Genomic DNA, 24,751 nt, shown 5'->3' on the forward strand with positions numbered 1-24,751 from the left:
CACAAAAGCTGCTGGAGACAAACACCAAGGCGAACCCACATGAGCCTTGAGAAATGAGGGAGGATGGGGGGGGAGCAGCAGCGAGCTATCCCAAACTCGAGACGCCCAAACTCCCAGCTGGTGAGTGTGTGTGTGTGAGAGAGAGAGAGAGAGAGAGAGAGGTGGAGGGGCCAGAGAGGGCCTCAGCAGAATCCCGCGCAAGTGAGACACAACCGCTTGCTGGGGGAACACCTTCCGCCCCCTCTCTCCTGCCCCCCCCTGTCCCCCACCCGCAACATGAGTCCCAGGAACCTGCCCCCTCTCTCCTGCCTCTCCCCCCAGCAACATGAGTCCCAGGAATCTTAGGGCCTGGGGGTCAGGGGTCTGACCGGAAGGGTCTCCAACCACCTTTAACCTTTGCCCCCTTCCCCCTCGGTCAAGGGGCAATGGGCCTTTGGGGTTAGAGAGGCCAGGCCTCTCTTAAGACACAGTTCACATCTGGGTTGGCCAATCGAGGGCCCGAATGGTCTCCTCTCACACCTTTGCGCCTCCACAGAGCCTGGGGGAAGGGGGGGAACATCCCAGAGGGTCAAAGGTCAGGAGAAACTGGCCAAGCTAATTAAAATGAAGCAGCGACGCTGGCGTCACGTCACGAGGGAACACGGGGGCCACCCTCCAGCGCTCCCCAACCTGCGCGGCAACCGGCCGGGTTGAGTAAAGGTTACCGACGTCCACAAAACAGGGGGAAAAAGAAATAACCCCCCTGTCAGAACAAAAATCACACCACAACCGAGGGAATAGCCAAAGAAAATGCCAGCAATGTTCTCCATGCCTGGTAAATACTATATAGTCTGTCAGTTAATCTCTCTCTCTCTCGCTCTTCTCCCCATTCGCATTAACATTTTTTTTAAACCCCCACCCCCCTCAGGTAGGCAGTGGGCGAGAGTGGGGGGGGGGGGGGGGGGGGGGGGGGGGGGGGTGGTGGATGGGTGGGGGAGGACGCGAACGGAGTCACCATTTCATTGATCCAAGAAATAACGCTTGTAGAACTTGTTCATCTGCTCCAGGAAGATGAAGGTGAGAACGGTGTGAGGGCCCAGGCGAGCGTAGTAGGGAGTGAACCCTTTCCAGAGGCTGAAAAATCCCTCTTGCCGAACGACTCTGACCAGGACATCCTGTGAGGAATGAAGTCGGGAGGGGGGAGGAGGTTGGGGGAGAGAAAGCAGCGAGGTGAGGGGAGGAGCGAGAGAGAGAGAGAGAGAGAGACACCTTCCCACCCCCACCCACAGCAAGAGAAAGGACACACCCCGTCGCCACAGCTCTGTCACTGTGTAACACTCGGGGGTTCAGCTATGCCCCTCAGTTCTTATCTCACACCCCGGCAACCCCCAAGTGACCCCTTCCCTCCCTTGGCCCCCCGCACCCGCCCCCCCCACACCCTTGGTCCACACCTCACCTACTACTCCTCCCTTGGCCCCACCTCACCTGCCCCCCACCCCCCCCCCACCGCCCACTCACCACCTCTTCCCTCGGACCCCGCCCCCCCCCCACCCCACCTCACCCCCTCCTCCCCTTCCTTTTCCCGTACAACGGCTGTCGCTCAATCTCTTTGATACATCCTCCCTTGACCGAGGACCTCTCCCTCAGCCCCTCCAAGACAACCCCCCCTCAGTCCCAAGGACCCCTCCCTCAGCCCCTGCAAGACCACCCCACCCCACCCCAAGCCCAATGTATCACTGTGACACATCCTGTCTCAACCCCTATGAGGATCCCTCCCTTAGCCCATACAATGATTTCCCCTCTCCACCCCTTCAGTCAGCCCGGTTCTCCAAAGATGTGCAGGTTAGGTGGATTGGCCATGCTAAATTGTCCCTTAGTGTCCAAAGATGTGCAGGTTAGGTGGATTGGCCATGCTAAATTGCCCCTTTGTGTCCAAAGATGTGCAGGTTAGGTGGATTGGCCATGCTAAATTGCCCCTTTGTGTCCAAAGATGCGCAGGTTAGGTGGATTGGCCATGCTAAATTGCCCCTTTGTGTCCAAAGATGTGCAGGTTAGGTGGATTGGCCATGCTAAATTGTCCCTTAGTGTCCAAAGATGTGCAGGTTAGGTGGATTGGCCATGCTAAATTGCCCCTTTGTGTCCAAAGATGTGCAGGTTAGGTGGATTGGCCATGCTAAGTTGCCCCCGAGTGTCAGGGGGATTAAGAGGGTAAATATGAGGGGTTACGGGAATAGGGCCCGAGTGTGATGGTGGTCGGTGCGGACTCAATGGGCTGAATGGCCTCTATATGCACTGTAGATGTTCTATGATTCTGCCTCCACCATCTTCCCCTGGACCCTTTACCACCACTCCTCCCTCACACCCCGGTGTCAACCCCCTCATTCGCCCCTCCCGCGTTACACCTCCCTCGCCCCGCAAGCGATCCCACTCCGTCAAACCCTACACGACCGCAGCCTTGAGTTACCCCCTCTGCCCTCAACCCTGCAGTATCTCTCTCTGTGGCCCCCCTTCCAGGTCAGAGTAACACATCAGCTCACCAAGCCATTCTTGTATTCCGGCTTTCCGTCGATCATCCGCATATTCTGAACTCTGCGACGTGAGCAAAAAGAAATGTTCATATCCCATTACAACATCCTGTTCCACTACAGGAAACAGGGAAACGAACCACACACTGCGATTCCCAACTTTAATACTGCGGAAAATCTCCCTCTACACTGTCCCCCATCAAACACTCCCAGGACACGTCCAGCACGGGGTTAGATACAGAGTAAAGCTCCCTCTACACTGTCCCCCCATCAAACACTCCCAGGACAGGTACAGCACGGGGTTAGATACAGAGTAAAGCTCCCTCTACACTGTCCCCCCATCAAACACTCCCAGGACAGGTACAGCACGGGGTTAGATACAGAGTAAAGCTCCCTCTACACTGTCCCCATCAAACACTCCCAGGACAGGTACAGCACGGGGTTAGATACAGAGTAAAGCTCCCTCTACACTGTCCCCCCATCAAACACTCCCAGGACAGGTACAGCACGGGGTTAGATACAGAGTAAAGCTCCCTCTACACTGTCCCCATCAAACACTCCCAGGACAGGTACAGCACGGGGTTAGATACAGAGTAAAGCTCCCTCTACACTGTCCCCATCAAACACTCCCAGGACAGGTACAGCACGGGGTTAGATACAGAGTAAAACTCCCTCTACACTGCCCCCCATCAAACACTCCCACGGTTGAGGTCATGTTCTTACCGGGTCTTTGCGATATCCACTGGCATCGAGGCTGCTGTTGTCACAAGCCCACTGATCATACTGGCACAGAAATGGCACAAGATGTTATCTTTGAAGTAACCTGCGTTGAAGGGAAAAGCCACAAGTCAGAGAGGAGAACAACGCTGCCTCCATAAAGCCAGTGTGTCCCAACTGCTGCGAGGGCTCATTGTAACTCAGCTGCTAAGACGCACGCACACTCACCTTTATCAACTGGGGTACAGATTACAGAAGCAGAGAGGTCATAGAATCCCTACAGCGCATAACTAGGCCATTCGGCCCATCAAGTCTGCATCGAGAATAATCCCACCCCCAGGCCCTATCCCTACACATTTACCCCGCTAATCCCTCTCTAACCTACACATCCCAGGACATTAAGGGACAATTTAGCATGGCCAATCCACCTAACCTACACATCTTCGGACTGTAGGAGGAAACCCATGCAGGCACGGGGAGAACATGCAAACTCCACACAGACAGTGACCCAAGCCGGGAATCGAACCCGGGTCCCTGGAGCTGCGAGGAGGCAGTGCTATCCACTGCGCCACCCTGCCGCCCTATGATGGAGTTGTGTAGCACTTTGGTGAGGCCACAGCTGGAGTACTGTGTGCAGTTCTGGTCGCCACGTTATAGGAAGGATGTGAATGCACCAGAGGCGGGTACAGAGGAGATTCACCAGGATGCTGCCTGGGATGGGGCATTTAAGTTATGGAGAGAGGTTGGATAGGCTTAGGGTGTTTTCTCTGGAGCAGAGAAGGGGCAACCTGACCGAGGTGTTCAAGATTATGAGGGGGATGGACAGAGTGGATAAGAGGCAGCTGTTCCCCTTAGTTGAAGAGTCAGTTACGAGGGGACACAAGTTAAAAGTGAGGGGTGGGAGGTTTAGGAAGGTATTTGAGTAAAAATATTTTACCCAGAGGGTGATGAGGGCCTGGAATGTGCTGCCTGGGAGGGTGGTGGAGGCCACACATCCTTTAAAAAGTACCCGGATAGGTACCTGGCACGCCGTAACATTCAGGGCTACGGACCAAGTGCTAGCAAGTGGTATTAGGTGGGCAGGGCAGGGCATTGCATGTGTCGGTGCAGATTCAATGGGCTGAAGGGATTCTGTGATTTGCAAGATTGCTTTGCAGATGAGATAAACTTTATTCAAAGTTGCAGGTGATTACATTAATGTATTGGTGATGACACTGTGAAGCCATGTGGAGTCTGAAAGTTGATACCACTTTGTAGCAAGCTGCAGACATCAGTATGACAGCACAGGGTTAGGTACAGAGTAGAGATCCCTCTGTACCTACCCCCATCAAACACTCCCAGGACAGGTACAGCACGGGGTTAGATATAGACTAAAGCTCCCCCTACACTGTCCCCCCATCAAACACTCCCAGGACAGGTACAGCACGGGGTTAGATACAGAGTAAAGCTCCCTCTACACTGTCCCCCCATCAAACACTCCCAGGACAGGTACAGCACGGGGTTAGATACAGAGTAAAGCTCCCTCTACACTGTCCCCCCATCAAACACTCCCAGGACAGGTACAGCACGGGGTTAGATACAGAGTAAAGCTCCCTCTACACTGTCCCCCATCAAACACTCCCAGGACAGGTACAGCACGGGGTTAGATACAGAGTAAAGCTCTCTCTACACAGTCCCCCATCAAACACTCCCAGGACAGGTACAGCACGGGGTTAGATACAGAGTAAAGCTCCCTCCACACTGTTCCCCATCAAACACTCCCAGGACAGGTACAGCACGGGGTTAGATACAGAGTAAAGCTCCCTCTACACTGTCACCCATCAAACACTCCCAGGACAGGTACAGCACAGGGTTAGATATAGAGTAAAGCTCCCTCTACACTGTCCCCCATCAAACACTCCCAGGACAGGTACAGCACGGGGTTAGATTCAGAGTAAAGCTCCCTCCACACTGTCCCCAGCTGGCTATTTAATTCCAGAGTTTTGGATGATAAGTCACTGTCCAGAGATACTCTCACTCTGTGAAAGGTGTAATGAGGTAAAGGAATGCGACAGACTGAGACAGCTTAGTGAGAGAGAGAGAGCAACAGAGCCCGAAAGGTAAAGATCTCACCTAGGTCCAGGAGAAACTGCTTGGATTGAGAGTATGATGCCAGCTGGGCTGCATTCACCACGACAGCACGGGTCATTGTAGGGATACAACCCTGGAAACAGCGAGCAAAGAGGGTCAGAGTTAGTGCCAAAAATCCCCAGACAGCTCCAGCATCAAAGGCATGCAAGCTTGCTGTCAGACTTTTGAATAGACCTACCTCACATCAAGTTGATCTTTCTCTGCACCCTAGCTATAACCGTAACACTACATTCTGCACTCTCTCCTTTCCTTCTCTATGAACGGTATGCTTTGTCTGTGTCCCAATGTATGCGACAATAATAAATCAAATCCTTCCCCCTACGTACTCTATGAATGGTATGCTTTGTCTGTATAGCACACAAGCAACAATACTTTTCACTGTATGCCAATACATGTGACAATAATAAATCAAATTAAATCCTTCTCCCCTCGGCATGGTGACAGAGTGGTTGGCACTGCTGCCCCTCAACGCCAACCCTGGGTTCGAGTCCCGGCTTGGGTTACTGTCTGTGTGGAGTCTGCACGTTCTCCCCGTGTCTGCATGGGTTTCTTCCAGTTTCCTCCTACAGTCTGAAAGACGTGCTGGTTGGGGTGCATTGGCCGTGCTAAGTTCTCCCTCAGTGTTACCCAAACAGGTGCCAGAGTGTGGTGACTAGGGGATTTTCAGAGTAAGTTCATTGTGGTGTCAATGTCAACCAACTTGTGACACTGATAAACAAACTTTGAAGCTTTAAGGAATGTGAGAAGTGGGAGCTGGAGGGGGCCCTTCAGGCCCTCTGGCATGCTGTCCCTTTTGACAAGGTCAACCTTCAATCTAAATTCTATCCCTGCTCCCTGCATACTGCCCCCAAGTCCTTCAGTGTCCGAGGATCCATCAGTGTTGATCATATCAGGCGATCCTAAGCTCACAAGGTATAGCAGCAGAATTAGGCCATTCAGCCCATCGAGTGTGCTCCATCATTCAATTATGGCTGATATGCCCCTCATCCCCATTTTCCTGCGTTCTCCCCATAACCCTTTAATCCATTAAAAATCTGTCTAACTTCTCCTTAAATGTACTCACTGTCCCAACATCCACTGCACTTTGGGGTCATGAATTCCACAGATTCACAACCCTTTGGGAGAAGTCCTTTCTCCTCAACTCTGTTTTAAATTTGCTGCCCCTTATCCTAAGATTATGACCTCTCGTCCTCGAATGTCCCACCCGAGGAAACATCCGCTCCATGTCTACTTTACCCACACACCTCCCCTCATTCTTCTAAATTCCAGAGGGTGTAGGCCCCAAACTGTTCAATCTCTCTTCGCACAACAAACTGCTCATTTCTGGATGTCTCAATCTCGTGAACCTCCTCTGAACTGCCTCTTACATCTTTCTTCCAATAAGGGGACCAAAACTGTGTATAATACTCTAAGTGCAGCCTCCAGGGCCCTCGGTGGGGCAGAGGGCTCCAAACATTCACAATCCTCCAAGCGCCCCCTGGTTCTAGACCCCGCAGACAGGGGAAACTGCATCCCTGCTATCTGCCCGGTGCCCATCCCCCTTCGATGCGAACTTACCCGCCAGAGTGTGACAACCCCCTCCTCGCGGGTAATGCGGATTAGTGCGTTGAACACGTTTGTGTACCCCCTGCGTTGATTGGCAGGCAACCTGCAGAGAAAGGACATTTTTTTTAAAGTTGGCAGCGGGGAAGCGAGGTGGGACTAATTAAGAGGTTTCTCATGTATATGGCCAATGACTTAAATATGGCCCTTCGCGCCATTCCTAGGAGCATAGAAACTAAGGGCGGCACAGTGGTTAGCACTGCTGACTCACAGCACCAGGGACCCGGGTGTGATTCCTGGCTTGGGTCACTGCCTGTGTAAAGTTTGCACATTCTCCTCCCCCGTGCCTGTGTGGGTTTTCTCTGGTTTCCTCCCACTGTCCGAAGTTGTGCTGGTCAGGTGGATTGGCCATGCTAAATTGCCCCTTAGTGTCCAAAGATGTGTACGTTACTTAATTGGCCATGCTAAATTGCCCCTTAGTGACCAACGATGTGCAGGTTAGGAGGATTGGCCATGCTAAATTGCCCCTTAGTGTCCAAAGATGTGCAGGTTAGATGGATTGGCCATGCTAAATTGCCCCTTAGTGTCCAAAGATGTGTGGGTTAGGTGGATTGGCCATGCTAAATTGCCCCTTAGTGACCAACGATGTGCAGGTTAGGAGGATTGGCCATGCTAAATTGCCCCTTAGTGTCCAAAGATGTGCAGGTTAGGTGGATTGGCCATGCTAAATTGCCCCTTAGTGTCCAAAGATGTGCAGGTTAGGTGGATTGGCCATGCTAAATTTCCCTTAGTGTCCAAAGATGTGTAGGTTAGGTGGATTGGCCGTGCTAAACCACGCCCTAGTGTCAGGGGGGACTCAGTTAAAGTTTATTTATTCGTCACAAGTAAGGCTTGCATTCAAACTGCAATGACGTGGCTGTGAAATTCTCCTAGTCACCATAATCCGACGCTTGTTCTAGCTACAGTAAATGCACGGGGTTACAGGGTTAGGGCCTGGGTGGGATTGTGGTCAGTGCAGACCCGATGGACTGAATGGCCTCCTTCTGCACTGTAGGGATTCTATGATTCTATGAGAAGGCCATTCAGCCCTTTGAGCCTGTTCTGCCATTCATTTTGATCAGCGAATTCAATATCCTGATTCCACCACCCCCCCCAAATCCCTCGATCCCTTTAGCCCCAAGAACTATATCCAATTTCTTCTTGAAATCACACAATGTTTTGTCCTCAACTCCTTTCTGTGGGAGTGAATTCCACACATTCACCACCCTCTGGGTGAAGAAATTTCTCCTCACCTCAGTCCTAAAAGGTTTACCCCTTATACTCAAATTATGACCCCCCCCCCTTAGTTCTGGGCTCCCCCCACCATCGGTAACATTCTTTCTGAATCTATCCTGTCTAACCCTGTTAGAATTTTATAAGTTGCCCCCCTCACTTTTCTACACACTCGTGAATATAACCCTAAAGAGAGGAAGTGTGGTTTGGGCCTGAATTTATTGAGGTCCCACTGTGATGCAAGGGAGGGAGCCTTGGTGGCACAGTGGTTAGCAGACCTGGTGAGACTGTGCAGACTCTGCACAAACAGTGACTCAAGATGGGAAGTGAACCCAGGTCCATTGCCCTGTGAGGCAGCAGTACTAACCAGCGCCGAAACTGACACTCAAGGGGAGATCTGGACAGACGGATAAAAGTTTGGCCTCGGGGGTATCACGGGAGGCAGGGTCGAGAGAGGGAGGGGAACAGGAGAGGGGGAGCAGGAGAAAGAAAGAGAGGGGCTGAGAGAAGGAGTGGGAGAGAGAGGGAGAGGGGGCTGAGTTTCTATGAGGTCCCCTTTCACTCTGCTAAACTCCACTGAATATAATCCTCACCGACTTAGTCTCTCCTCCTACGACAGACCTGCCATCCCAGGAATCAGCCTGGTACACCTTCACTGCACTCCCTCTACAGCAAGAACATTTTTCCTTGGGTAAGGAGACCAAAGCTGCACTCGATACTCCAGATGTGGCCTCACCAACACCCGATACAATTGCAGCCAAACATCTGTATTCCCCCCAAACTTATCAGAGTCCACTTGCCAACCAGGTCCTTGACCCTCAGAGGCTCCTGACTGAGTTGGATCAATAGTTTTCTGCTTGTTTTAAAGTTCTGTTAGCACTCTTTCCTCACGCGGTACAAATCGTTGTTCCCTTGGAAATTTGGTCTTCTTGCACCTGGCCTGATGAGTCCAAGATACAAAAAGTTCGACGGGATGTCCCTTTCGCTCCCCCAAGGATAATCAAGTACTCTATTCCCAAGGGGGCGATTGGACAAGTACGCACCTTCCATCGGCAGTCATTCTGATGAGCGACACCTCAGCCGGCGTCCCGACAAAAGCGCCGATGGCGCCCGCTGTCATCCCGATCCCCGCTTTGAGGAAGAAGTTGGGCGGCGTCCCATCAGCCTTTGTGAGTTTCTCGAAGAGGATGGTGTAGATGCCCAGGCGGGTCGTTGTGTATGTGGCCTGACGCAGCAAACCAGCGGAGAGTCTGCAGGGCGGAGAGAGGGAGCAGTGAGTGAGAGAGAGAGAGAGAGAAAGAGAAAGAGAGAGAGAGAAAAAAAATGAGGGACGGGGAGGGGACCCGGGGCCGGGGCGGGGGAGGGGACCCGGGGCCGGGGCGGGGGAGGGGACCCGGGGCCGGGGCGGGGGAGGGGACCCGGGGCCGGGGCGGGGGAGGGGACCCGGGGCCGGGGCGGGGGAGGAGACCCGGGGCCGGGGCGGGGGAGGAGACCCGGGGCCGGGGCGGGGGAGGAGACCCGGGGCCGGGGCGGGGGAGGGGAGGGGGAGGGGACCCGGGGCGGGGGAGGGAGAGGGAGGGGACCCGGGGGAGAGGGAGGGGACCCAGGGGCTGGGGCGGGGGAGAGGGAGGGGACCCAGGAGCTGGGGTGGGGGAGGGCGGGGGAGGGCGAGGGGACCCGGGTCTGGGGTGGGGGAGGGGAGCCAGAGGGGGCGGAGCCGGGGGTGGGGGAGGGGAGCCAGGGGTTGGGGGTGGAAGGGGAGCCGGGGGTGGAAGGGGAGCCGGGGGTGGAAGGGGAGCCGGGGGTGGAAGGGGAGCCGGGGGTGGAAGGGGAGCCGGGGGTGGAAGGGGAGCCGGGGGTGGAAGGGGAGCCGGGGGTGGAAGGGGAGCCGGGGGTGGAAGGGGAGCCGGGGGTGGAAGGGGAGCCGGGGGTGGAAGGGGAGCCGGGGGTGGAAGGGGAGCCGGGGGTGGAAGGGGAGCCGGGGGTGGAAGGGGAGCCGGGGGTGGAAGGGGTGCCGGGGGTGGAAGGGGAGCCGGGGGTGGAAGGGGAGCCGGGGGTGGAAGGGGAGCCGGGGGTGGAAGGGGAGCCGGGGGTGGAAGGGGAGCCGGGGGTGGAAGGGGAGGGGAGCCGGGGATTGGGGTTGGGGGGGTTGTGAGGGGAGGGGAGGGCGGTGGGAGTGGGAGGGGAGGGGGGGTGGGAGGTGAGGTGGGAGGGGAGGGGGCAGCCGGGGTTGGGGGGGCAGCCTGGAGGGTGGGGTGGGGGAGGGGATCCGGGGTGGTGGGAGGGGAGGGCAAGGGAGCCGTGGTGGGGTGACGTAGGGGAGGTGGGGAGCCTTTTGCCGTCACTTTGCAAACAAAGCGACACCTGCATTTGAGGCGAACGGGGATCGGATCACGTACCCATGGGGTCGGGGGTCCCGGGCCGGGGAGAGAGGAAAAGGCCGAACTTTGCTGATTTTAGTCAGGGCAAATGGGGCACACTGTGGCCAGCACTGAAACGCAAGCTTCATCACACCGTCTGCTCAAAGCTGCCCTCTGACTGTCCAGAGTGTACACCTCGATACCCCATCCGAGGTGGCAAAGTTACCAACAGCACCTCCCACACCCCCCGCAACCCCATCCCCTGACACAGCCCCCACCCCACCATCCGTTCTGAGACTCCCTGTTGTTCGAGCCCATCCAGTGATGCCCCAGAGTGGGTGGAGAATCCAGCTCTTGTTTGAGCCTCATCCAATGCATGTGGTGGTGGTGGGGTGGGGTGGTGGGGTGGGGGGGCGTGTGTGAGGGGGGACGCGCTCGCTTGCTAGTGCGAGTGTATGTGCGCCAGTGTTGGCTCACAGTTGGTCCGGCTGTGAGGCCTTCCTGAGGTAAACAGCCGGCTGCTGTCCAACCCCTAATCGGGGCCCAGTCCGCCTTTTGAAATGAGTGTCACCCGCACCTCCCCTCCCCCCAGCTTTCAGATATTTAACCCGAACCCCAGTTCCCCGCAGTGAGACTGAGATCGGCAGTCGCCTGTTCTGGGTCACCTGCCCAGTGAGATCTCCATACGTGAATCCGGAGGGGGTGTTGGTGGTTGTTTGAGAGAGGGGAGGGCATTGACGGCAAGCGGGGCTCGCTCACCCAGTGTAGATTCCTCGCACCCCCTCAGCCTTCAGGATGTTGGTCAGGGCATGGAAGCTGGTCTTGTACTCCTTCGAGCGCCCCCCTTGGCCGCTCAGTTGCATGCGGTTCTTCACCAGGTCCAGGGGCTGGACAAAGAAGGTGGCACCCATCCTGCGGGAGGGGGAGAAGAAGTCATGCGTGGGTGCCTTTGTCTATCCAAAGGATTTTATAGTATTTTGCCGATATAATTACATTTCAATGCAAAGCTTCAAAAATAATGAACTAACTCAACATAAACTTGACTATATTTTAAAACTCAGAAGGCATGCTGGGTTAGCGAGAATCGACTACATCTCACAGCATCCCTACACTGCAGAAGGAGGCTATTCAGCCCAAGTCAGCACCAACAATTATCCCATCTAGGCCCGAGACCTTATACTTGTAACCCAACACCTCCCTCTGCGATTGGATCCTGAACTTCCCAATTCACAGACCACAATCAGTAAGGATCAGCAACACCTCCTCCACGACCATCCTCAACACCGGTGCCCCACAAGGCTGTGTTCTCAGCCCCCTACTATACTCCTTATACACCTATGACTGTGTGGCCAAATTCCCCTCCAACTCAATTTTGCTGACAATACCACTGTAGTGGGATCATTCTCAAACAATGCTGAGACAGAGCACAGGAATGAGATGGAGAATCTGGTGAACTGGTGCGGCAACAATAATCTCTCCCTCAATGTCAACAAATCAAAGCAGATTGTCATCGACTTCAGGAAGTGTAAAGGAGAACATGTCCCCATCTACATCAACGGGGACGATGTAGAAAGGGTCGAGAGCTTCATGTTTCTAGGTGTCCAGATCACCAACAACCTGTCCTGGTCCCCCATGCTGACACTATCGTTAAGAAAGCCCACCAACATCTCTACTTTCTCATAAGATTAAGGAATTTTGACATTAGAAGACTAAGGACATTTGACTCTCACCAACTTTTACAGATGCATCATAGAAAGCATTCTTTCTGGTTGTATCACAGCTTGGTATGGGCTCCTGCTCTGCCCAAGACCGCAAGGAACTACAGAAGGTCACGAATGTAGCCCAATCCATCACGCAAACCAGCCTCCCATCCATTGACTCTGTCTACACTTCCCGCTGCCTCGGGAAAAGCAGCCAGCATAATTAAGGGCCCCACGCATCCTGGATATTCTCTCTTCCACCTTCTTCCTTCAGGAAAAAGCTACAGAAGTCTGAGGTCACGTACCAACTGACTCAAGAACAGCTTCTTCCCTGCTGCTGTCAGACTTTTGAATGAACATACCTCGCATTAAGTTGATCTTTCTCTATACCCTAGCTATGACTGTAACACTACATCCTGCACTGTCTCCTTTCCTTCTCTATGAACGGTATGCTTTGTCTGTATAGTGCGCAAGAAACAATACTTTTCACTGTATCCCAATACATGTGACAATAATAAATCAAATCCTTCTCCCTTATATACACTATGAACGGTATCTTTGCCTGCGTAGTGTGCAAGAAACAATACTTTTCACTGTATTCCAATACGTGACAATAATAAATCAAATCAAATCCTTCTCCCCTATATACTCTATGAATGGTATGCTTTGTCTGTATAGCGCGCAAGAAACAATATTTTTCACTGTATCTCAATACATGTGACAATAATAAATCAAACCAAATCCCACACATTTACCCTGCTAATCCCCTCTAACCTACGCATCCGGGACACTAAGGGGCAATTTAGCACAGACAATCCATCTAACCCCCACTTTCTGGAAAGTACAATGCCAACAGAAACAGGCCTTTTATAAGCCAAGCAAAGTTTTTTTATGAACAAAGTCTGTGAGGCCAGTTTCTCCAAGTCAGAGACAGCATGTGCCAAACAACTGCAATACGAGATAAGAGTTAACATATAGTTTTGGAGCACTGTGTGCAGAGGTACTCTGTTTCCGAGGGCTGTTTTGATTGGTACTGGACTGGCAGAAGCCAGTCTCTCTCTCTCTCCAGCTTTAATCTTTTCTGTTTGCTTTTGTAATGATTTAATTTCAAGTTCTCTTTATTTGAACAGAATGCTGTCTTCATCTATTCAAAGGAATGAACGGACCTTCCAGCAGAGAAGGTTCTGTGGCAGCAAAACCTCCGAGTGACCTCCAGTGCAGAAAGACTCACAAGCAGGGGGATAATTTACAGCTAACAATCTCTCTGAGTAGACCACAACTCCGAACATCTCAGTGGCCCAGGCCTTGCCTGCGCATTCCATACCCGCACTCCCGTTCTACTGAACGGAGAAGGGTGCGTGGCCCCTGAGACTTAGCCAAAACCTCGGGCGAGAAAGTCAGATGGGTCTCTGAGGTTCACCGCCACAGGGTCCCAGGGTGGAGTTTGTTTTGTCTAGGCATTGCAGTGTTGAGCTCAAGGTGAGAGAGGTGTCAGTGCAGGAGGATGCCATGTCTGATGTTGCACAGACTATTAATAGCAATAGGCCGGAACCACCAGACTGTGTGTGTGTGTGCACGTGCGTGCGCATGCACGAGGGAGACAGAGTATGGGTGTGCGCGCGCAAGAGTGTACACACGCACACAAGAGTGTATGTATAAGTGTGCACGTGTGTGCAAGAGGGAGTATGTGCATGCATGCGAGGGTGTGTGCGCACATGCGAGGGGGTATGCGCACATGGGTGTATACGTATGCGTGTGCATGCACACGCCTGTGTATGCGCGCAAAAGTGTGTGTACGACTGCATATGAGTGTGCACACACGCATGCACTAGAGAGTGTATGCTTATGCATGTGCACAAGAGCGTGTGTATATGAGTGTGCATGTGTGCGAGTGTGTGTATGAGTGTGCATGCGCATGCGAGAGTGTGTCTATGAGCGTGTGCGCACGTCTCTGCGTGCCTGAGCGTAGAGGCCACGGTGAGATTTGAAAAAAACAGATGAGAATTTTAGTAATTGCTGAACTGGGAGTCAGTACATTCAGGTGGCCTTGAACTGACAGGGGAACTGGGGCAGGCTGTGGGTGGGAGGAACGTCTAGTAACCCTCCCCCACTCTGAGGAGACACTCTTTGTGCTGAGTCTTTGTAAGCAGGTCAAAGGGTGTTAATCAGATGACAGCTCACAAACCCAGGGGAGTGCAGGCAGCGAGGCAGCTCAGGAGCAGAGAGAACAGCGTGACACTGTCCCCGAGGCTGCAACAATACAGCTGGTGTTTGACCTTGGCATTCGGCACAATGCCAAGCAGTTGGTGTGCCAGGGGATTTCCCAGTGCCGCTGCTCAACAGTTCAGGTCCCAAATGTCAGCAGTTTCAGCTTTCACACCGACACTTTTCAGGGTGGGGAGAGGAGCTTCGCCCAGAGCTGACACTCCCCAGGTGGGCTGTCAAATGAGAGAAAAGGTTGCAAACTTCAAGTTTCTATGTGTCCCGATCACCAACAGCCTGCCCTGGCGCCCCCCCCCCACCCCCCCATGCCGACACTATAGATAAGAGAGCCCACCAGCGCCTCCAGTTTCTCAGAAGTGTAAGGAAATTTGGTGTGACCACTACAACTCTCACCAACCTTTAGATGCACCACAGAAAGCATTCTTTCTGGTTGTATCACAGCTTGGTCTGGGCTCCTGCTCTGCCCAAGACTGCAAGGAACTACAAAAGGGTCATGAATGTAGCCCAGTCCATCACACAAACCAGCCTCCCGTCCATTGACTCTGTCTACACTTCCCGCTGCCTCGGGGAAAAGCAGCCAACATAATCAAGGACCCCACACACCCCGGACATTCTCTCTTCCACCTCCTTCCATCGGGAAAAAGATACAAAAGTCTGAGGTCACGTACCGACCGAGTCAAGAACAGCTTCTTCCCTGCTGCTTGTCAAGACTTTTGAATGGACCTACCTCGCATTAAGTTGATCTTTCTCTCCAACCCTAGCTATGGCTGTAACACTACATTCTGCACACACTCATTTCCTTCTCTATGAACAGTATGCTTTGTCTGTGTAGCGCGCAAGAAACAATACTTTTCACTGTATCCCGATACACGTGACAATAATAAATCAAATCCTCGATTCAGTCAGTCACTTTCCACACTCAGAACCCCCTACACTCGATCATGCCTCGTAGAGGAGTTTTAATTGGAGGTCTGGCATGTCTTGGAAATATGATGTGGAGATGCCGGCATTGGACTGGGGTAAACACCATCAGAAGTCTCACAACACCAGGTTAAAGTCCAACAGGTTTATTTGATAGTAAAAGCCACTAGCTTTCGGAACGCTTTTCCTTCGTCAGGTGAGTGGGGAGTTCTGATCACAAACAGGGTATATAAAGGCACACACTCAGTTTATACAATACTGATTAGAATGCCAGTCTTTACAGCTAATCTGCTATTCAAGTCTTAAAGGTGCAGGCAATGTGAGTGGAGATAGCATTAAGCACAGGTTAAAGTGACGTGTATGATTTGCAAGTTCAGGTTAGTCGTGACTTGCCTGAACTTGCAACATCTCACTGACTGTCCTGTCTGGAGACAATATACATTTCTTTAACCTGTGCTTAACGCTATCTCCACTCACATTGTCTGCATCTTTAAGACTTGATTAGCAGATTAGCTGTAAAGACTGGCATTCTAATCAGTATTCTGTCAACTGGGTGTGCCTTTATATACCCTGTTTGTGATCAGAACTTTCCACTCAGCTGACGAAGGAACAGCGTTCCGAAAGCTCGTGCCATTTACTACCAAATAATCCTGTTGGACTTTAACCTGATGTTGTGAGACTTTTTAATGTCTTGGAGATACACAGCTGGGGGGAGGGGGGGAATCCTAGAAGGAGATGGGACAGGGCTTTGCGAGACTCTTGCCTTGGGTCTTTGAACCTAAGTCGGTAAGTTTGCTCAGATTACAAGGAGCAAATTTAACACGGCCAATCCTCCCTAACCAGCACGTCTTTCGGACTGTGGGAGGAAACCGGAGCACCCGGAGGAAACCCACGCAGACACGGGGGAGAACTCCACAGTGACCCAAGCTGGGAATCGAACCCAGATCCCTGGCGTCGTGAGGCAGCAGTGCTAACCCGCTGTGCCACCATTCTGGGCACACGGGAAAAGCAGAGCCTCGGTAACGTAAGAGACACTGGCTTGAAACCAGCAGTGCAACAACAATCTGCATCTATATAACACCTTTAGTAAAGTAGAAACTTCACAGGGGGAATCTGACAAAAGCTACCAGAAGCATACAGCAGGTTAACACTGCTGCCCCGCAGCGCCAGGGACCTGGGTTCAATTCCCAGCTTGGGTCGCTGCCTATATGGAGACTGCACATTCTCCCCTTTTCTGCATGGGTTTCCTCTGGGTGCTCCGGTTTCCTCCCACAATCCGAAGGACTGGTTACGATGTATTGGCCATGCTAAATTCTCCCTCAGTGTTACCCGAACGGATGCCGGAGTGTGGGGATTTTCACAGTAACTTCATTGCAGTGTTAATGTAAGCTGCCTCGCGACACTAAAATAAATTTAAAAATAAATGGATGGTTGTACTTTGATTCTGTGCTGCTCTATCTTGGAAGATTAGATTTGAAACAAGATCCTTAAAATAACAACCTCCATTAACCTCGTGGCCATAACACAATGAAACACCTCAAGACACTCCTAAGGGGCAACAGTTTTGACATGTTTTTTGAGGAGGAAATCGAGGTGGAGAAGCAGAGGGGAGGGAATTCCACAATCTGGTGCAGCACAGTAGCACAGTGGTTAGCGCTGCTGCCTCACAGCACGAGGGAGCTGTGTTCGATTCCCGGCTTGGGTCACTGTCTGTGCAATGTCTGCGGGGGTTTCCTCCGGGTGCTCCAGTTTCCTCCCACAATCTGAAATATGTGCTGTTCGGCTAACACTGAGGGAGAATTTAGCACAGCCAACCTGCAACCTAATGGTCAGCGCTGCTGCCTCACAGCGCCAGGGACCCGGGTTCGATTCCTGGCTTAGGTCACAGTCTGTGTGGAGTCTGCACATTCTCCCCCGTGTCTGCGTGGGTTTCCTCCAGGTGCTCCAGTTTCCTCCTACAGTCCGAAAGACGTGCTGGTTAGGGTGGATTGGCTGTGCTAAATTCTCCCTCAGTGTTACCCGAACAGGCAACGGAGTGGGAGGATTTTCACAGCAACTTCATTGCAGTGTAAATGTAAGCTGACTTACAACACTAAAATAAATTTAAAAATAAATATATGGTTGTACTTTGATTCTGTGCTGCTCTATCTTGGAAGAAAATTTGATTTGAAACAAGATCATTAAAATAACAACCTCCATTAACCTCACCCCCAGAACACAATGAAACACCTCAAGACACTCCTCAGGGGTGATAGTTTTGACGTGTCTTTTGAGGAGGAAATCGAGGTGGAGAGGCAGAGGGGAGGGAATTCCAGAATCTGGGGCAGCACGGTAGCACAGTGGTTAGTGCTGCTGCCTCACAGCACTAGGGAGCTGTGTTTGATTCCCGGCTTGGGTCACTGTCTGTGCGATGTCTGCGGGGGTTTCCTCTGGGTGCTCCAGTTTCCTCCCACAGTCCGAGAAATGTGTTGGTTAGGCCTGTTCAGGTAACTGAGGGAAAATTTAACACAGCCAATGGGTGACGTGGTGGTTAGCACTGCTGCCTCTCAGCGCCAGGGACCCAGGTTCGATTCCCAGCTTGGGTCACTGTCTGTGTGGAATCTGCACATTCTCCCCGTGTCTGCATGGGTTTCCATCTGAAAGATGTGCTGGTTAAGTGCAACGGCCATGCTAAATTCTGCCTCAGTGTTACCCGAACAGGTGCCTGAGTGGAGGATTTTTCACAGTAACTTCATTGCAGTGTTAAGGGAAGCCTTACTTGTGACACTAATAAATAAACTTTTAACTTTAGCCGAGGACAGGGCGATAGTGGAGCGATGGTGGGAGGAGGTCGGGACTGGAGGAGCACAGTGGTCTAGGAGGGGTTTGGGGCTGGAGGAGATTCTGTTAACAGGGAGAAGAAAGATAGGAAGAAGTCTCACAACACCAGGTTCAAGTCTAACAGGTTTATCTGGTAGCAAATGCATCAATAACCTGGTGTTGTGAGACTTCTTACTGTGTTTAACCCAGTCCAATGCCGGCATCTCCACATCAGGGAGAAGGCAGGCCAGGGAAGCAGACACAGTTGCAAAATTTAAAATCCCGGCATTGCTTGAGGAACTCATGCAGGTTAGTCACACAATGGTAGCAGATATCAGGGGTGGCACGGTGGTTAGTGCTGCTGCCTCACAGCGCCAGGGACCCGGGTTCGATTCCATCCTCAGGTCACTGTCTGTGCCGAGTCTGCTCCCCACTCCGTGTGTGGAATCCTGTGAACAGTTTTGGTTCTCTTATCGAAGCAAAGAGATACTGGCATTAGAGGCGAGGAGGTACACAAGGTTGATCCTTGAGTAGGGAGGGATTTTCTTAAGAGGAGAGGTTGAGTAGGTTTGGGCTTGTACTCATTGGAGTTTAGACGAATAAGAGGTTGCCTTCTTGAGGCATATAGGATTATGGAGGGGTTGGTGCTGAGAGGCTGTTTTTAAAGTTGTTTTTTTAGTTTATTTATTAGTGTCACAAGTAAAGTTTACATTAACACTGCAATGAAGTTAGTGTGAAAATCCCCTAGTTGCCACACTCCGGCGCTTGTTCAGGTAACACAAAGAATTTAGCACGGCCAATCCACCCTAACCAGCATGTCGTTCGGACTGTGGGAGGAAACCCACGCAGACACGGGGATAACGTGCAGACTCCAAACGGACAGTGACCCGAGCCGGGAATCGAACCTGGGTCCCTGGCGCTGAGAGGCAGCGGTGCTGACACACTGTGCCACCCCGAAGGTTGTATCCCTTTTGTGGGAGAGTCTAGGACCAGAGGACATGATCTCAGAGTCAGGAGAAGGGGAGAGTCACCCACTGAAAATGGAGGAAGAATTTCTTCTCTCTGCGAGAAAGAATTCCACAGATTCACTCCCCTCTCAGTACTGTAGAGGCTGCATCATTAAGTATGTTCAAGGCTGAGATGGATAGATTTTTCATCAGTTAGGGAATCGAGGGCGGGGCAGAGGTGGCGGGGGGGGGGTGATCGCATCAGACCAGTCACGATCTCATTGAATATCGAAGCACATTCCATGGGCTGAATGGCCTACTCCTGCACCTACATTTCATTTTCTTATGATAGAAATCACTTTTCATTCTTCTAAATTCCAGCGAACACAGGCTCAGTCTAAAAGCCCTTGGCATCTAGGGAAGGTGATGGCCTAGTGGTATTATCGCGAGACTATTAATCTAGAAACTCAGCTAATGTTCTGGGGGACCCGGGTTCGAATTCCACCACGGCAGATGGTGAAATTTAAATTCAATAAAAAAAATCTGGAATTAAGAATCTACTGATGACCCATCGTCGGAAAAACCCACCTGGTTCCCTTTACTGTCCTTACTCTGGTCTGGCCTACATGTGACTCCAGTGCCACAGCCAATATGGTTGACTCTCAACTGCCCTCTCAGGGGCAACTAGGGATGGGCAATAAATGGTGGCCCAACTAGCGACACCCATGTCCCACCAATCAATAAAAAAAAGCTGGGAGAATGAAGGGAAGACTGCGTGGGTTCCTGCACTGCACTCCTGTCCCCTGAGACTGAGGAGCAGGATTTTGAACACTCTGTCCCTCGGGCAACCAAAGGTTGGGCTACCATAGTGAAACTTTCCCAATCACAGTTCGGAACAAAGCATGCAGCAGTAATAAATTTTTTTTTGGAAGTATAATCACTAATAGGGCAACATGATGAGTTTCCTCCGGGTGCTCTGGTTTCCTCCCACAGTCCAAAAACGTGCAGGTTAGATGGATTGGCCATGCTAAATATGTCCAAAGATGTGCAGGTTAGGTGGATTGAACAAAGAACAACACAGCACAGGAAACAGGCCCTTCGGCCCAATGAGCCCACGCCGCCATTTTAACATTATGAGTGCACTCCTCTACCTATTGGCCATGCCAAATTGCCCCTTAATGTTCAAAGATGTGCGGGTTAGGTGGATTGGTCATGTTATATGGGTTACGGGCAGAGGGGAGGGCCTGGGTAAGAGGCTCTTTGGAGAGTCAGTGCTGACTCAATGGGCCAAGTGGCCTCCTCCTGTGCTTTATGGGCAGCACGGTGACACAGTGGTTAGCACTGCTGCCTCACAGCGCCAGGAACCCGGGTTCAATTGCCGGCTTGGCTCACTGTCTGTGTGGAGTCTGCACACTCTCCACCTCATATCTGCGTGGGTTTCCTCCGGGTGCTCCGGTTTCCTCCCACGTGCTGGTTAGGGTGCATTGGCCATGCTAAATTGTCCCTCAGTGTTACCCAAACAGGAGTGTGGCGACTAGGGGAATTTCACAGTAAGTTCACAGCAGTGTTAATCTAAGCCTTACTTGCGACGAATAAATAAGCTTTACATTAGGGATGCCAAGCTCTTGCCCCTATTTTCTCCATTTGTTCCGGTCTGGAGTGGGATTTGACTTCCAAAATACTTCCAGATGCCATTAAACATTTAAACATCCAACATTCTCCACTTAGTGACTTTCCTGTACGATCAGGACCACTAAGTGTCCCGAAAACATGAGGGTTAGCAGCAGGATAGACCTGTTCACCGTAACATTGACCAGTGGATAAGGTTAGAGACTGAGGGGAAAACTGTAAAAAAAAATACACAGCAAAATAAAATCAGATTTCAATTACACACAAAAAGCAGATTAAATTCTTAGTGGACATTCTTTGTTTGCACATTAAATGCAGCAAAATTAAAAGCAAATGAAGAACAAATGCAGACAGGGTAACTGCTTTGCAGAACAGCTAAACTCAGACCGGCCGCAGGGTGCCACCTTCCTGTCGCTGCCACTTTGGGGCAGCACAGTGGTTAGCACTGCTGCCTCAGCGCCAGGGACCCAGGTTCGATTCCCGGCTTGGGTCACTTTCTGTGTGGAATCTGCACATTCTCCCCGTTGTTGCATGGGTTTCCTCCAGATGCTCCGGTCTCCTCCCACAGTCCAAAAGACGTGCTGGTTATAGAAAGATGTGCTGGCTATTATAGAAAGGATATTATTAAACTAGAAAGAGTGCAGAAAAGATTTACTATGATGCTACTTGATGGATTGAGTTATAAGGACAGGCTGGATAGACTGGGACTTTTTCCCCTCTGGAGTGTAGGAGGCTGAGGGGTGATCTTATAGAGGTCGATAAAATAATGAGGGGCACAGATCAGCTAGATAGTCAATATCTTTTCCCAAAGGTAGGGGAGTCTAAAAATAGAGGGCAAAGGTTTAACGTGAGAGGGGAGAGATACAAACGTGTCCCGAGGGACAATTTTTTCACACAGACAGTGGGGAGTGTCTGGAACAAGCTGCCAGAGGCAGTAGTAGAGGCGGATACAATTTTACCTTTTAAACAGCATTTAGATAGTTGCACGGATACCATGGGTATAGAGGGATATGGGCTAAATGTGGGCAATTGGGGTTTAGGGGTTTTAAAAAAAAAGGGCAGCATGGACAAGTTGGGCCAAACAGCCTGCTTCCATGCTGTAGACCTCTACAACTCTGGTTAGGGTGCACTGGCTGTGCTAAATTCTCCCTTAGTGTTATCCAAACAGGCGCCGGAGTGTGTGGCGACTGGGGGATTTTCACAGTAACCGCATTTGCAGTGTTAATCTAAGGTTATTTGTGACTAATAAATAAACTTTAATTTTTAACCCAGCATCTCACTCTCATGCCCATCCTTGCCCAGAAGCAAGTGAAGCCCAATGCAAACTGCAGGGGCTGCATCTCATCTTGTGATCAGACACAGTGGGTTCGCACTGCTGCCTCGCAGCGCCAGGGACCCGGTTTGATTCCCGGCTTGGGTCACTGTCTGTGTGGAGCTGGCACACTACCCCTCCCCACCGCACCACAGCTGCTTGGGTTTCCTCCCACAGTCCAAAAGACGCACTGGTTAGCGTGCATTGGCCGTGCTAAATTTTCCCTCAGTGTTACCCAAACAAGTGACTCGGGGGATTTTCACAGTAACTTCATTGCATTATTAATGTAAGCCGAACTGTGACGAATAAATAAACTTTAAAACTTTGGGTTGGGGGAACTGGCCATGGGATATACGCTGGGTTACTGGGTTCGAGCAAAGAAAGAGACTGGGTATAATATTTTGGCAGAGTCGGTCACACTCCAGCGCCTGTTTGGGTAACACTGAGGGAGAATTTAGCATGGCCAATGCACCCTAACCAGCACATCTTTTGGACTGTGGGAAGAAACTGGAGCACCCGGAGAAAACCCACACAGGCATGAGGAGAATGTGAAAACTCCACACAGACAACGAACCGGGCCAGGAAGTGAACCAAGGTCCCTGGCATGGCTCCCCCCGCTACACATTGTTTCCATTCTTCCAAGGCCCTGATGAAGACCTCCACAGATGCTGCCAAACATTCTCACCTTCACATCCAACCTGCACATCTTTGGACACCAAGGGCAATTTAGCATGGCCAACCCACCAAATCTGCACGTCTTTGGACACCAAGGGGCAATTTGGCATGGCCAATCCACCTAACCTACACATCTTTGGACACCAAGGGCAATTTAGCACGGCCAATCCACCTAACCTGCACATCTTTGGACACCAAGGGCAATTTAGCATGGCCAACCCACCAAACCTGCACATCTTTGCACACTAAGGGGCAATTTATCATGGCCAATCCACCTAACCTTCTGTTTTTATTGTATTGTGATAAACGAGGCCGCTAAGAGCAGTAAGGCCCACAATAGGCAGAAGCAAGAAGCCAATGTGGGGACTCCCAGCCCGGAGAGGGGGCTCAAACTCTGGGAAAGTTCACAGTCGGCCAGTGCCAGCAGCGGCCGGAGATGGGGGTTTAAAAGGGATTTATTTATTTATTTAGGGCTCTTGTAAGGCGCCGGGGCCGCTTATTCTACTCTCGGGACCGATGTAAGATGCGGTTACGTTACCCCGCCAGGCCCCCGAAGAGGAACTTGATGGATTTCGGTGAAGTGCGGCTTCTCTCGCCCCCTTTCGCCGCCGCCATCTTGCACCAAGGTGACTCTCCGGCCGCAACGTGCGCGCCGCAACCGCCACACGTGAGCGGGCACGCACAATGATCACGCCACCCCAAGGGAGGGAGGGGCCAGGGCAACACCGCGAGATGCCGACTCCGCCCACTCCGCTCGAGCCCCTGCACTGCCCCGAGCCGCCGCCCCGGGGAGGGGGCGGGGACCCCCCGCGCCAGGAGCCGACACCGCCCACTCCCTGACTCCGCCCACTCGCTCTCTGACCCCGCCCCTCTGCTCTCTGACTGCTCTTACTGTCGGACCTCGGCCCCCGCTCTCGCTGACTCCTCCCACTGTCGGACCCCGCCCCCCGCTCTCGCTGACTCCTCCCCCACTGTCGGACCCCGCCTCCCGCTCCCTGACTCCACCCACCGTCGAACACCGCCCTCCCGCGCTCTCTCTCTGACCCCGACCCCGATCTCTTCCTCTGACCACGCCCTCCGCTCCCTCATCCCGCCTCTCTCTCTCTCCCTGTCTGCCTTGGCCCCTCTCTCTCTCTCTGACCCCGCCCCCTCTCTCTCTGACCCCGCCCCAGCTCGCCCTCTCTGACCTCGCCCCCCCTCTCTCTCTCTGACCCTGCCCTCCGCTCGCGCCCTCTCTCTCTGACCCCGCCCCTCCCTCTCTGACCCCGCCCCTCCCTCTCTGACCCCGCCCCCCGCTCTCTCACTCTGCCACCGCCCCTCTCTCTCTCTCTGACCCCGCCCCGCTCTCTATCTCTCTCTCACCCCGCCCCCCGCTCTCGCTCTCTCTCTCTCCTAGCCCCGCCTCCCGTTCTCTCTGACTCCTCCCACCGTCGGGCCCGCCCCCACTCTCTCTGACCCCTCCCACTGTCGGGCCCGCCCCCCCATTCTCTCCGACTCCTCCCACTGTCGGGCCCGCCCCCCCATTCTCTCTGACTCCTCCCACTGTCGCTGTCAGAAGGCGGCGGGTTCGAGTCCCGGGCTGGGTGCAACCTCCCGATTGACTTTCCCCCACCCCCACTTTAGTGATAATAATGAGCTAGAAATCCAGAATAACACTGTGAGTCATTTTCATTGATTACAAATTGAAAATTGTATTCAAAAATAAATCTGGAATCACAAATAAAGTGAACTGTTTAGCCCCACTGCTTCACAGTGTAATTCCAGCCTCGGGTCACCGTCTGTGTGGAGTCCCCCGTGTCTGCGTGGGTTTCCTCCGGGTGCTCCGGTTTCCTCCCACAGTCTGAAAGACGTGCAGGTTAGGTGGATTGGCCGTGCTAAATTGTCCCTTAGTGTCTAGGTTACATGGATTGGCCATGCTAAATTGTCCCTTAGTGTCTAGGTTACATGGATTGGCCATGCTAAATTACCCCTTAGGGAACATAAGAACTAGGAGCAGGAGTCGGCCATCTGGCCCCTCGAT

The 24,751-nt window shown here is 52.4% G+C and overlaps 1 protein-coding gene across 2 annotated transcripts; it reads right to left on the reverse strand.

The window, feature by feature from the left end:
• Window positions 1-274: 274 nt before the first annotated feature.
• On the reverse strand, window positions 275-23,400 carry slc25a11 (solute carrier family 25 member 11). 2 transcript variants are annotated; one of them, XM_080181935.1, is made up of 8 exons: window positions 23,270-23,400; window positions 11,285-11,437; window positions 9,209-9,415; window positions 6,909-6,999; window positions 5,334-5,424; window positions 3,228-3,327; window positions 2,517-2,568; window positions 275-1,154 (listed from the first exon to the last, which is right to left on the reverse strand). In XM_080181935.1, the coding sequence occupies exons 1-8, from the start codon at window positions 23,344-23,346 to the stop codon at window positions 999-1,001; spliced, it is 927 nt and encodes a 308-aa protein (XP_080038061.1). In that variant the 5' UTR covers window positions 23,347-23,400; the 3' UTR covers window positions 275-998. The 2 variants fall into 2 exon arrangements, with proteins under 2 accessions (XP_080038061.1, XP_080038062.1); XM_080181936.1 differs by lacking the exon at window positions 23,270-23,400 and adding an exon at window positions 20,699-20,935.
• Between the last annotated feature and the right edge of the window lie 1,351 nt (window positions 23,401-24,751).

The sequence above is a fragment of the Carcharhinus amblyrhynchos genome, unplaced genomic scaffold, assembly GCF_965287045.1.
Source record: "Carcharhinus amblyrhynchos unplaced genomic scaffold, sCarAmb.v2.hapA scaffold_43, whole genome shotgun sequence".
NCBI classification, from domain to species: domain Eukaryota; kingdom Metazoa; phylum Chordata; class Chondrichthyes; order Carcharhiniformes; family Carcharhinidae; genus Carcharhinus; species Carcharhinus amblyrhynchos.